The sequence below is a fragment of the Protomyctophum parallelum genome (genome assembly GCF_964188405.1).
Source record: "Protomyctophum parallelum genome assembly, chromosome: 17".
Lineage (NCBI taxonomy): Eukaryota > Metazoa > Chordata > Actinopteri > Myctophiformes > Myctophidae > Protomyctophum > Protomyctophum parallelum.
In genome coordinates, this window is record NC_139719.1 from 23,151,703 (window position 1) to 23,166,561 (window position 14,859).

The window sequence follows — 14,859 nt, forward strand, 5'->3', positions numbered from 1 at the left end:
ATTCCTGTGTGTAATGAAAAGGTGGTCAGTTTTGGGAACGTCCGTTGGTGATCAAACCTGAGCGATGGAGCCACTGCAGCAACCTTTCAGCATCAACCGCCATAATGTGGCTTAATACTTCCACTTGCATTGGTGAAAATGGGAAATCAGTGCCCACAGGATGGTGGAGTGATCTTTACTGGAATCACTTAATGCACTAAACATGCATTATCAGTGCGTTCGGACTTGGAACGAGGAAAGCGGAGCTCCTGCAGACTGTCACTCACACTCCAAATGATGGATTATCAACAAAGGTAAGGGCAACCATGTTCACGACGCCATGCGCTGTGATCTTGTTTCGCGAGATGGTGTTCGGCGCTTTTGTTTACCTTTTGGTGAAATGGATATAAGCTTTCTCTTCTTCCTATATGAACAGTATAAATTCGTTACAGTGTTTGCTATGTGTGGATTCAAGCGTTATTCGCGCTATTCACAAAAAAGGTTGCTTACCTTTGTATATACGTAGCCTATACGAGCACTCTATGCCGCAGCATCGTCACGAGCTGCCCTATATGTGAATGAAAGCCAAAATAGAAATATAGAAGAAAAATGGTTATTCCAAGGTTGAGGTATAGCCCTAGAAGGCTGAAATAATGTATTGTGTCGTAAAACTGCGTTGGCTTAACTGTAGGCCATGCATGCAAGCTGGACTATGATGATGCTGATGGTGATGGTAATGTCGAGGGCCTGCTCTACTGGTGAGACCTGGTTTGACACTTTAAAACGAGTTAACGAATCAGACTGAATATTATTTAATGTGACTGATCAAAATATAACAATATTCCACACATGGAACACCTCGCCCACCCGTTATAGTCAGTTTCGCATGTTTATAAAGCGCCTATAGTTTCTCTTTGTTTGAATTTTGTGATTTTATGACGTACAATTAATCCAACATTCGTTTTCTCTGGCCCATTTCCAAATTATGCAGTCTCTTCTTTCAGAAGGTGTGTGACATTTAAGGTTTATAAGTTGTAGGCCTATTATTTCCCCGTTAGTTTTTTCTTACATGTGGAATAAAACATGGAACCGTCCAACCGCAAAGAAAGTCTATAGCAATATAAGAATATTTAGGCCTATATTTTACAAGCCAGATGCATGCAGTGTATGTGGATGCCATTTTTGGATGCAAAAGGACCGAGCAATGGAGAAGCAATGAGGAAAGATATGATATATATATATACCTATAAATACATATGTGCACATTTCATTCAATCGTTCACAACAGTGTATAAATATGAGACCATTTATTCAGATACTTTCCCCCGTTTTCTTTACTTTTTAAATGAGTTTTAAACAATGTTTTAGTGTATACATTGAGCTGCAGGGGGCTGGATGTATCTTTTTTCAGGGCATTTATAGTATAGGCTAAATAGAAATGAAATAAAACACACAATAGCTAACTGGGGGAAAGACTGAAATCTTGTATATAGGGCCTATAACTGCAGAACGCAAAGGCCTTCATTGACGAGGCGCTGAAATAACGCAAATGTATGGTATCATCATTATTAGTATTATTATAGCCGTATAATAACAATCATAATGATTTTAATAAATGTATGATTATATTAATGACATTGCATGCATTTTAAGCACTAAGCCTATATATTCGAATAACAAACCGCTGTTTTACTTACAGGGAAGGCTCAATATTTTTTGAATGATATGAAAGAAATGTCCACGTCGTCACGACTGGTAAACATGGTTGATGTGTCCGTGCTCTGTTCACGTCGGTGGACAGTCGTCTATCATTCTTCTGTCTTGCTCGTATACTATTGGGAATCAGAAAGAAAGGTGTTTTGGTATATATATATATGGCATACATACAGTATAGGCAAATTGCGGTTACTTTTTGATTGATTAAGTAAACATTTTGCGCATGACAATCGGTCTGTAAATACAGTTACATGCAGTAAGCAGAACTATATTAGTTATTGGACTTGCTTTGACAAAATTGAAAAGGGGAAATTAGGATGCACATTGATTTCAACCACATGAACGAGAGAGCAAAGAGAGAGAGAGAGAGAGAATGAACAGGAGTGCAAGGATGAGAGAGAGACAGAGAGAGAGAGAGAGAGAGAGAGAGAGAGACTGTTGTCCGTGCGTAATTCGTGCGTAAAAGGAAACACTGCATGCGCAAAAGTGTTTGCGATGTGATTAGTTCCTTTTTTTCTGTTGTGGATAAAAAAAGAACTCGTGTGTGTGTGTGTGTGTGTGTGTGTGTGTGTGTGTGTGTGTGTGTGTGTGTGTGTGTGTGTGTGTGCGCGCGCGCGCGCGCACTTGCTTACGATGGGGGGGGGGGGTGGGGGGGGGGGGGGGGGGGGGGGAGTATTGGCTACTTCAGCCAGTCTTATTGTATTGTGCAATATTAGCACTGAGCGAAATTATGTGTTATTTCATATGATATTTTCATAAGCAGCGTGGTCATTTTGTATGAATCCGGGCATCTCATTGTGTGCTGAAAGCCCGACAAGCTCTTGCGCTTCATTTCGATTCACTGGGGACCCCTGCACGCAACAAGAGCCCCCCATGGGTGCAATAGTGCAACCACAGACGCCAGTGATTGGCCAGACGCTGATCAGATGGTACAGTTCCCCTCTGTATTCAGTGGTACCTCGCAACCCCCTTCAGCAAAAACCAAATCTCCGATAAAGTAATGGCAAAACCACTTGGACTATAAAAGACAACAAATCATATTCCTCCGGAGTATACCAGTTGTCCGTCCAATGAGTTCCTATTTTGTTAACTCAACTTTTCCCGTGTCTCTACCGGGAGGACAGGACTCTCTCCTGGGTCAGATACCGCTATATTCCTCGGGATATACCGACCCTTTAAGACACTATTCCAATGCGGCCACGTATGGCGCGGCCAACATGCAGGAGAAGGTTTACCCGGCATCATATTACCAACAGACGAGCGCCGCCGCCGCCGCCGCTGCCCTCTACGGCCGAGCCAACGGCGGCGCGCCCTGCGACTACAACGCGGTCGGGACTTTTTACAAGGACAGTGAGGGATCCTGCGCGTTCGCCGCCAGTCGAGACGCGGATCAGCCGCTGTTCGTAACGCAGGACCAGCAGCGCAAGTCGGACTGCCCGGAGCACAATGTAAACATGAGCAGCAGTATTGACGACAAGTCATCGTCTCTGATTTATCCGTGGATGCAGAGGATGAACGCTTGTACTGCCGGTGAGTGAAGCTGCACACATGATATAGGCTTGTGTTTCGTGTGTTTCCTATATCGGATAGAGTCTGTACTGTATCATGTCATGCTGTCTGTCTATAGAGTACAGTATCCTCCCCGCATCCTCAGCTGCGCTGCTTCGCATGGCATATAAGGACAACAAAAAAGCGTATAGCCTATACTTCGCCATCACATTTAAACAGCTTCATTTAGAATCACAAAAGAAATATAACACACATATAAAGAAGCGATTAGTCTTGACATGAACCGTTTGTGACGTTTAAGATTATTAATGGCTATACTGATGAGGCCATCTCAACCCGAATAGTAGGCTATGATCGTATATGCCCCGGGACTTTGGCTATAATATCACCATTAGACACGCAACCCATGGGCCTCGACATAAGCCATGTTGCAAAGTCATATTGTATCTTTGAAAACGGCAAAACAGAAATACACAATGTTGTTCATTCTTAAATTATTATGTTATTGCATTTATAATGCAATAGGCTAATGATACATTAATGGGTCAATTGAGACAAATGAAACAATGTTAAGAATGCCGCTTTTAACAGTGGTTCTCAAACATTTTCATGTTCAGGACTCCCAAATCAATAGTATTTGGCCACGGACCCGGATCTGAAAATATATTGTGTATCTTTGTCATGTCACGTGCAGTGCTGTAAAATGTTTCAAAAATATTCCACATGTTTAAGATGTAGATCTTTTGTAATATAGCAGCTCTACAACGCATTGCGATGTGATGCTTATGAGCTTGTAGATCGACTATTTTGAAATATCCAACATATAGCCTATATATAGGGTCAAACTGTTTTAAAGCTATATTAACTAATTTATGGGGACCCCCTGGAACTCCCCCAATGACCCTTTGGGGTCCCCGGGCCCCACTTTGAGAACCACTGTTTTAATGAAGCATGGATAGTAACGCTTCTCTCGCCTTTCCTTTGCCCACGCACGCAGGAACTTTTGGCAGCACTGGACGCAGGGGCCGACAGACCTACACCCGCTACCAGACTCTGGAGCTGGAGAAAGAATTCCACTTCAATAGGTATCTGACGAGGCGTCGGCGGATCGAGATCTCCCATGCCCTGTGCCTCACGGAACGTCAGATCAAGATCTGGTTTCAGAACCGTCGAATGAAATGGAAGAAGGAAAACAAACTCCTCAATCCTTCCAAACCGTCCGAGGAAGAGGAGGAGACAGAGAAAAAGTCCAACTGAAAAGACACTGTTGGCCTTTATGTGTGCACTCAAAGTATTATAGCCCATCACAGCAAAATGCCCGCGTGTTGATTTAACCTCCTGATTGAGTGAAAACGGATAGGCCTGGGCTATACACAGGTGTGCCAATATAAGCATTTGGACCCGTGCTGGTCCAGTTGGTTGCATTTATACACTCTGGGAGTTACAAATAGACACATTTACACAAATTTACACAGATTATTTGATTTCTATAATATGCCCATAACACTGCGTCCATGAAGGCCCCATTATATGTCGACTAGTATACCTTTCACTGCGGAGTTAAATGAGCCGCCCGGGACTCTGTTGTGTACACGTTCAGAAATGTGAAGATCCATGTATAATTTCTTTGTAGATAATTGCGTATAACTCAGTGGAGAAACATGTTGTGTAGACTTGTAGAGTAGTAGATTTCATTTGAATATCTGCACGCTGATGTATGTAGGCTATATTATGTTCAAACCATGCTGGTGCTCTTCTGTTTGTTCTCGTGCTTTAGTGCGTTTAGAGGGGACTATATATGCAAATGTGCCAATTTGCCAAATGTAAATATTTTTTTTGGGTGTTTTTAGTTTCTGACCATGTTGTTATACCTCATTATCGTATATGGCCTCCTATATGTTTTCTTCCCCATGTCCATGGCATCCACCGAGGCTTTGGCCTCATGTACATTGTGTGGTGTATAGGCTAGTATATGTTCTACTGTAGGCTTGTTGTTTACAGCTGTGCCATAAAAAACACGTTTCAAGTTTGTACAGATGACAAATCCATGTTATTTATTGCTGTTTCACCATGTGTCTATTAATGCACATCTGGATTTCATGTGCAATATTTTTGTTTAGGTAATTGTACATATAGAAATAAAAGCTTTTGTGTAAATATACTGGAAATCTGGTGGTTATTGGCAAAATGCTGCTGAATGTGCTATATTCTTATTATATTTGTATTACCATTATTACTATTCTCACTATATTACTAAAACTATTATTATTACAATTATGATCAATACAATTATTATTATGATTAGAATTAGGCCCATTATAAATTATAATTAATAATAAGTATTATCATCAATATTATAAAATTACAAAGCACTTTTCAAGTTCCGATCTTTTCTGAAACCTGCATGGAGTTTGTTATCAACTACGATAAACATGATTCCAATTTCCATAAATCTAGCTAATAAACGTATACATTTGCCAATAATAGTTGCATAAGTCTCCAGTTTCCAACAGTTTAGTTATCAAGTCTCTACAGTTGCCTACAGTTACGTGTGCAAGTTTCTAATATGAGTTACCTGAGCCTTTTGTGGCCTACATAATCACTACGTTACATAAATGATAAATGGTTATAGGGCCCGATACCGCCCCCGTGAGACGATACCCCATTTCACCAAAAGATGGCGCTCTCTACCTATACGGACCACAGCGCGCAATGGGGAGGCACCATTGACTGGGGTCTAACGACCATCATTTCGTCATCATTTGTAACCATAGAGCATGAATTACCTCTTGAAGTCATCAGTGAGAATTTACGACTGGTCAACAAAGGCACGTGATTCCTGAACGCTCTCCCATATTTGGCCGCATACCTGGCAAAGTACAGTAGGGCTTCATTGCTATAATTCATGATTGCATCATAAATCGTGCAAGCACAGGATTATAGCGACAAAGATCTACAAATCGAGGCTTTAAAACCAAGCAAATGAGCTCTTACTTTGTAAACTCGTTCTCAGGGCGCTATCCAAATGGCTCCGACTATCAGTTACTAAATTATGGGACTAACGGCGCCGTGAACGGTTCGTTCAGAGACCCTGGCACCATGCACTCCGGGTCTTTCGGCTACAACTACAATGGCATGGACCTAACCGTAAACCGCACCAACACTAGCAGCCACTTCGGGGCTGTGGGAGACGATGCCCGCGGCTTCGGGCCGGACGCCCGGTACAGACAACCCAACTGCTCGCTGTCGTCTCCAGATTCCGTGCCGTGCGCCACGGCCAACAACCGCGAGGCTCTGGAGAGTCTGGAACTAAAAAGCCCCTCTCCTCCGTCTGACCGGAGCGCGACCTCGACCGGCGGCAACAATCTCAACAAAAGCAACAGCGCTCATTTCACGGAGATAGAGGATACCGCCACCATCGCCGTCCCCGAGACCGAGGAAGGTGCACACACCAGCGGCGCCGGCACGGCACCCCGAGCGCAGCAGCAGCAGCAGCACCAGGAACCCAACGCCACCTCCTCAACTCCAACATCGAATGATTGCCAAACGCCACAGATATTCCCCTGGATGAGGAAACTGCACATAAGCCACGGTAGCTATAATTACACTATTGTGTTTTAGTAGGGTCATGCTGTCGATTGGCGAAGTGTCATAAATCTGTCAAGTGTTGCATGAGTAAGCCTAGGTCAGTGAGGATGATGTTTGTATAGTCTTTGTGTGATAGGGATTTTGATGAGGGTATACAGGTCAGTTAGAGTTTATAGCCTATACTTCATGTTATCATTTAGCCATAACGATCTATACGAGGGTGAATTTGTGAAACATGTTTGATGGAATTTTGTATTAAAATTCTGGAACTCGATTGGGCTCATGTTGGCTGTGGGTTTAATTATAGGCTTATAAGTAAGTGAGCATTTGAAATGGGTGCGAATATATTGGCTGCATGCTTATAAGCACATTTGACGCTGACGACTTCCCCAATGTATAGGCATCGTCCTTAATTGTGCAGCCCTCCAAAAAATGCAACAATTTCCCATGTGTTGTTAAGTGATGGCCGTTGCTAATGTCTGGCTTTTTTATGAAATTTAGATATGACTGGACCTGATGGGAAAAGGGCCCGAACTGCATACACCCGCTACCAGACGCTAGAACTGGAGAAAGAGTTTCACTTCAATAGGTACCTTACCAGACGGCGGAGGATAGAGATAGCCCACACGCTGTGTCTCTCGGAACGACAGATCAAAATCTGGTTCCAGAATCGCAGGATGAAATGGAAGAAGGACAATAAACTGAAAAGCATGAGCCTTGTGACAGGAGGGAGCGCCTTCCACAATTGAGTTTTGAATAACTTGCCAGAGATGATGGCGTTTGAGGGGGTGGGGGACATCCATGAGTACTGTAAAGCTATGGAAAGCGCAGCACCTTTCAGCATGTTATTGTGATAGACAAAGAAGTATTCTGTGGTCTTAAAACACTATTTTAGTTGACTGTTGTACTATGATAGCTTAGTTGTCATTTGAAAATAATAAGAGATGTGTAAATATTATTGGGGTAATTGATGTCCATGCTTTTTGCTCTCTTGAAGGTTGCCATGATTCACTTGAGCTGTTTATTGTGTAACTTCTTGACGGTCTAACAGGAGTAAAATTCAGTGTACAGTTTAAACGTTTCCAAACCATATGCTGCTCTTCATTGAATGTAAACCTAATGTATGATGGGGCCATTCAAAGCGCTTTAGTGTAAGTTTCAATGCTCTTTTGATGGTTATCTTGTGGCCAGATGATTTTCATAAACATGCCAATGTGTAGCTATAGAACCATGTTGTGCATCTATTGTTTAGAACTAATTATGAGCAATGTAAATGTATTCAACCTGTCAATGTGATACATTTTTAGTGCAAAGGGTTATTATGTGGATATATATAGGCAACAGTGATGTAAGCATTTTCGCCAATAAGCTTTTTGTATTTGTAAGTGAACTCATAGCGCTTGAAAATAAAGTTTCTCTCAATTGCTTTCAATGTGTTCCAATATGATATTATCAATTACCTGTATATTAAAACAAAGATGCCATATATAGTTTAGTTATGTCGGTATACGAATAACATCCACCCACCACGGGAACCCATGACAATAACTTTAAGCTAGTTCGCGTGCCGAATGTGGTACAGATTTGTTAATGACTTACTAGCCTTAAAAAAAAACTTCAGTTGTTGAACTGAAGAGTGGGTCAAATTATTGAATGATTACCTTTAGGCCACTTTTTTTAACACACACACACACACACACACACACACACACGCATACCCACAGGGAAAATTAAGATGTAGCATTTCAAACTTACCTCTCGTGACCTCGTGTGCTATAAGCCTGTTAGAATAACGTGTTGATAAAATCCAAAATTGGGTCTTTACAGGTATATGGACAGAGCACCAACTTCGTAAAAATCCCCCTTACCAAAGATTGTATAGGCCTATATTACTTACAGACTCTGAAAAGTCACGTGAGGTCCATAAAGTTGGTTTTATGGTTTTGGGGAGTAGACAATGTACTATATAATTCACAACCTTGAATGAAAGTGACGGCTTAACTGCATCGATGGGATTCGAAAGGGTGGCCTGGAGTAGTGTCCAGTTAGGGAGCTCGTAATGTCCACATCATATGGGAAAGTGGACTTAGTATTGTTCCAACACAAATATAGACAGCGCATTGCATTTAAAACGGCATCTAAAAAGTATAGGCCTACTCGTTTCTTCTTTATTAATATGGCTTACATAGTTAATATGCCTTCTTTTTGTTCCGTGATAGTTATGATTGTGGAACAGAAATATTTTCTTAAATCTTGATTGAACAAATTATTATTATTATTTGTTTAATGAAAAGTATTAAAACTAGCCAAAATACATTGCAGTTGATATTTACATATCTTTATAATAAATGTGAATCTTTCGAGCATCATCATGATCCTGTCGTGTTGAGATCGAAATTCAACGAGTTTCTATTTCCGAAGCATACGTTATATTGATGAGAGAAAAAACAACAAGACTGGACCTTTAGTAGTCCAGTGAAGAGCTTTTATGGGGCTGCCATGAAACGAACTTGAGCGAGGTCCTCCAGTGATTTATCCTGATCTATCAAGTCACAGAGCGGGCAGAGGTGAACTATCGGACAACTTAGGGTTGGAACTTCATGGAGAGCAGCTTCAGTTGTTTTAATAAATACATCACAGTCTTAAAGCTATAGGTCTCCATGAGTCAATAAAGGGAGAATTGTATAAAATAAAACTAAAGCCATTGCGACTCTTCACCTGCAACGACATGCACTTTTGCAATTATTTTGTTTGAAAAACCCTGACAACTCATTTCACTTTCAAGTGAAACCAAACGCTGGGCTATATAACTTATAAGGGTCCAGACATTTTCACATATTCATAACTATTAAGTGGCAATTTAACCAGCGTAATGAGTATTGCATATTGATAGGGGTAATCTGTACCCGGATCTCATGCATAATTCATAGTGTCGGGATCATCGCTGGGTCAGTAGACGATAGACTACTACCACAGCTGCACCGAAAGCAGGACTCTGCCTTCGCTCAGACATTGCACTGTCACGCTCAACACTCGGGCCTACACACTACACACAACATAATAATAGCTACATAATTAATACAATAAAATAAATGTATGAACTGTATTTATTTTACTTTAAATTGACAGCTTTGGAAAGTATATAGGCTCTGGAAAATAATAGCCATAAGGATAATAGCCAATAGGTATATGCATATTGATTTCAAATCATATCCGCCCAATAGCCTATATACCAACAGCTATCTTGAACATTATATAGCCTATAAGTTTTAAATGTTATAGGCCTATATGCACAATATTTACACATCACAAAGTGTGTGTAAATATATCAAAATAACATGCTATTTTATTTCACTGTGGTTATTTATTTATAGACTATATGATTTGGTGATTGTTATAGGCCTTCCGATTTAATAATAAATGCACCCGATCATGTGTCACCCAGAACGTGTTGGCGAACGGATTAACACGTATCCTATATTTAGTTTATTCTTAATAGACGGTCTGCACTTTGCAGCCCATCTTGTCGCCATTCACAGAGTCCAGTCAGAGTTGTGTTCATGATGATGATGATGATGTAACGCTTCTTCTACGCCAGCAGAGAGCGCCTCAGACCGGCTTGGCTTTTGATGGATGGTTCCTCGGCCACGGCTGTTATCATTAGGGGCCATGTAGGTTAAGGCAGAACATAGAAAGCCCATGTCTGCTCCAACATGTTTGTTATTTTTATCTTCTGCCTTTTTTTCTTCAGTCGAAGTGGCGGGCATTTGTCTAACCCTATAGCGGACAGACACTTATTGAGACGGAAATATTTCCACTGCCCCTCGCTCTCCCCTCCCTGACCCTGGCAACCAAATGCCGCGAACCGAGACTTGTTTCAGAAAGCAGGTACTACTCTATATTAATACAAATACGCGAGTGAGTCCGTAAGAAATTGTTCCCGTGCAGATCCTAAGGGGTCAAAGTGTCAACGCATATTGAGACGTCAAAGTCGTGCCGTGTCAGATTGTTCATCAAACGCCATTAGGTTCCGTTCAGAGATCGATCAGGGATTAGAAATTACAGTGTAGGCTCTCCATCTGTCTGTAACATGCATAATTTCCCAATGAAATACAGGACATTGTGTGTTTCATTTTTGATAGATGCGCCCCCTTAAAGAGAGCTCATACAATAAAGTTGTATGAAAGTTTTTAAATTGAATTAGATTATTACAAATGTTCTATATAAAGGCAGCCTTTATATAGAACATTAAAAGGCTATCAGACTGATCGGGCTACCCGGCTACATAAATATATACAAGATTAAATTATTATTTTTTCAATATTTTATTCTTTATTTTATAGTAGGCCTGGACGTTGAGCAACAATTTAAAAATAAAGAACATCAGATTAAGTTAAACAAACAACAAAAAAAATCATTGCACATTTGAGGAGGTGCTTTTGAAGATGTGCGCATGGGTCCCAACCTATATGCTATGCTATTACATATGTATAGCCTTCATGTGAGCATTGTGAGCATAAAGAATAATAATTATTATTATTATTATTATTTACAAAATTCAAAGAATGCTGTAAAATGTTCACATTCAAATGCCAAGGGGAACATATAAGACTTCCTCGCCGGTCGACGCTGACCACCTGTCATCTATATTTACCCTGTAGATCCGAATTTGTGTTAACAACAAGCAGCCACAAATTCGCGTCTTAGGGATATGTAGTTGATGACACTTCGCCAGGATCAGGATGAAAAGGAGGGGAAAAAACGATTCCGATTGAAGATGGTCACGACCTCACCGCCTCACGAGATGATTATTATGTTCCATGCATGCTCGCGCGCACATGCTGCAGTCACACACACACACACACACACACACACACACACACACACACACACACACACACACACACACACACACACACACACACACACACACACACACACACACACACACACACACACATTATAAATTATTATTATTTCAGATTAGCCTATATAGTCAGATATATATAGGCCTCCACCGCAGAATAAGTGTATTATGTATAGAGCATTCGCTATACATTCTTTGAGAATATGACATCCGTGGAAGGTTTCGGGGAGGCCTATACAATGTGGGCATTGTTCGGGTAATCATTTATCAACTCCTCTCCTCGGTCCACTGTCCGTTGCCAGGCCAGATCATCAAGGAGGAGTTTAGGGCTAAGGGCAGGGACACTTTCCAAGAGTCGCTGAGAGGACGGAAAAACTGTCTTGTGAAACAGATATATATAAAAGGAAGATGAGGCCGAAAAAAGTAAGTTGTCTTATTATAGATTTTCTTTTATCAGTTCTGTGGGGTAATACGGTAGCATACAGGCAAAGCACGTTGGTAATTTACAGTGATGATTTACTGAGGAATAAACTATGTAGAGTGTGCAGGCCTATTCTGGAGAGATAAACCCATCACAAGTGTGATTAATAGCATATATATATAGCCTTAGAAAAAAGATTACGATTTCATGTCAGCTTCCAGCAAATATTGCCTGCACATTAGCCAAAAAGATAACTTTGATCTTCTGCACTTACACCCAGTAAAACAGACCTGAGATGCATTGGAGCACCTTTTTTCCCTAGGCCTATACACCAAATATCTTTGCCAAAAATTCAGGCTCAAGGCAATATGTGGTTCATATAGGCCTCTGCTCTACTCTGACCCCCAACATTATACCCTATAGCCTAGTACTTTCAAACTGCTTGTGAGGTGTATGTAACTGTGTTTGTTAGGTATAGAATTGCACTTGTTCACAATAGATCCGCTATTTATTGTTTTCCTATAGTGCATGCCTGTCATGGAGGTCATCTCCTCCAGTGGTTCTCAAACCTTTTCACATCCCAGGACCCCCAAATTCATAATATATATTTCCTGCACAATATCGCGGATCCCCATCTGAAAATGTTTTGTGTCATATTTATTGATATTTTATATAGCAGATCTATCATCTATACAAGCTCACAGTGTATGTAGGCCTATAATGGCATGGCGACCCTGTGAGCTTGTAGATTGGCGGTTTTAAAGTCCGGTTAAACCGATTTTGAGGTTATTAACTCATTTTGCCGGCGACCCCCTGGAACCCCCTCAAGGACCCCTGGGGGTCCCCGCGAGCCCACTTTGAGAACCACTGTTCTATCTCGTCGACAAGTGATTCCTTCAGCTAATTGTGAGCAAGGCTATATACTCTGTGACGTGCATTCGTCAAGAATGTGCCATCCCTCAACCCAACAAAGTAGCGAATCCATCACCGGATAAACAGCGATGGGCCGAATACTAGTATAGGGCTTGGACGGGCTCTGGACGGAGTATGACTGTGATGATGATGATGTGATATAACTTATATGATAACTGCGGCTGTTTATGACCACGGTGTGCATGTCGTCATATAGCGCATGGCAACCATGACACATATATGTGGAAAGCTATATTCTGCAGAGATCACGCATTACAACATGACATTATGACATTTAGGCTCATGTTTATAAACTGATCTTTCACTTCCCTGCATGCAAGCCCTTGCCTATACTGTTTTGCAGATCATGTAGTTTTCCTTTATGTATATGAGTGCATTTTTATGAGATCTATATCATTTCTTCATCAGGCTCACATATCTATAGCAACTCAATAAAGCATGAACCAAGCATGAGGAATAATATCTGATCTTATACTTATGCCATATATATTGCAAAAACTATGGCAAAGCAATTATGTTTTCTTTTGTATAGGCTATAATGCGCTGCAGGTAGCGAAGCAAGTGCACTTATCGTCGCTCATGACTGCATCAAGAGCTATCAGGGTAACTTCAGCCTAAAAGTTTAATTAGACCAAGCATATTAGTCATGGACATATGTATGTAGGACACACCATGGTTTAATTTTTGAATAACTAACCAAATAGCCTATAGTTACATGACTGTCGTATGTCTGTCGCATGTAAGCCTATATACATGGTTGAAAGATCAAAGACATTCACTTGTGTTACTCTGTGTCACTAGTTAAATATTACCTATGTGCGTTCCCTGTGCGGACCAATCAAAGTGATTGAGCATCCTCAATTGAAAGATGAACACGAGAGATCAAAGCACCGCCAGAGAGCCGCATCGACCCGCTGCACCAATCAAGCGGCATTTTGATTGTCATGGGCCTAATTATAAACTTCGCGGACAGACATGCGCGCAGCTTTGAATGAATGTTAACAATTGTCGCAACAAAATTGAAAATGGCCTCGGACTGCATGCACAGACAACGCGGGCGCTATACTAGATTATCACGAACGAGATGGAAAAATGTAACAAGGAAATTAGAAAGCATACAATGATACAATCTAATTACAAGTATATAATATGCTGTGCGCTGCATGGGAATACGAATGTGTTGGTATAGTAAAAATGAGACTTGCTCAATCTGTAGAACTATAGACTAAACACCTCAAGCCCTTTGCTAAGCTATCTCTGACATATTATTAGTCCTAAGTGGGACTTCGGCCATGTTGGAATTCATTATCATGGGCAAGATACCAGGACTGTTTCAATCAAATAGAGACGTAGCCGTTTATGTTTTCCATTTCACAGCACTTGATTGCAATTTCTCAAAAACTATAGGCTATAAAACAGATTTGCTGAAGAGGAAATGCATTTAGATTCACTTCCAAGTTCCACGTGATCATTAACGTTGTTAAATAAAAATAAAACACATTACCGGTATACTATTAATATAACATCTACTAATAGTCCAATTATAGTTCAACTCGGCATACTTCTGCTTATATCACTCTGAGGTATTTGGACCCATAAACAAAAACAAAATAAGTATAACTTATTTTCTCTGCCTGAATCGACAGAGGCAAATTGTGATTCACTGCCAAAATATGAGAGCAATGGCTGGCCTTTCTTCCCCACCAGCCCCCGAGGCACGAATCAAAAGCCTTGTCCACCCATCTCCTCCGGGTCTTAGATTACCATAATTTCCATTTCTGACAAATTGCTGCCCTATAATCCATGCACAAAACGTAGACGAAAAAGGCAATACTTTAGCCAGAAT

At 41.0% G+C, this 14,859-nt stretch overlaps 2 protein-coding genes across 2 annotated transcripts; both read left to right on the forward strand.

The window, feature by feature from the left end:
• Positions 1-2,765: 2,765 nt before the first annotated feature.
• On the forward strand, positions 2,766-4,461 carry hoxb6b (homeobox B6b; the record flags this gene model as incomplete). The annotated part of the gene is made up of 2 exons (XM_083787519.1): positions 2,766-3,225; positions 4,202-4,461. The coding sequence occupies 2 exons, from the start codon at positions 2,766-2,768 to the stop codon at positions 4,459-4,461; spliced, it is 720 nt and encodes a 239-aa protein (XP_083643645.1).
• A 1,681-nt stretch (positions 4,462-6,142) lies between these two features.
• On the forward strand, positions 6,143-7,541 carry hoxb5b (homeobox B5b; the record flags this gene model as incomplete). Its single annotated transcript, XM_083787133.1, has 2 exons — positions 6,143-6,796; positions 7,294-7,541. Exons 1-2 carry the CDS (start codon positions 6,187-6,189, stop codon positions 7,539-7,541), a joined length of 858 nt encoding a protein of 285 aa, XP_083643259.1. The 5' UTR covers positions 6,143-6,186.
• Between the last annotated feature and the right edge of the window lie 7,318 nt (positions 7,542-14,859).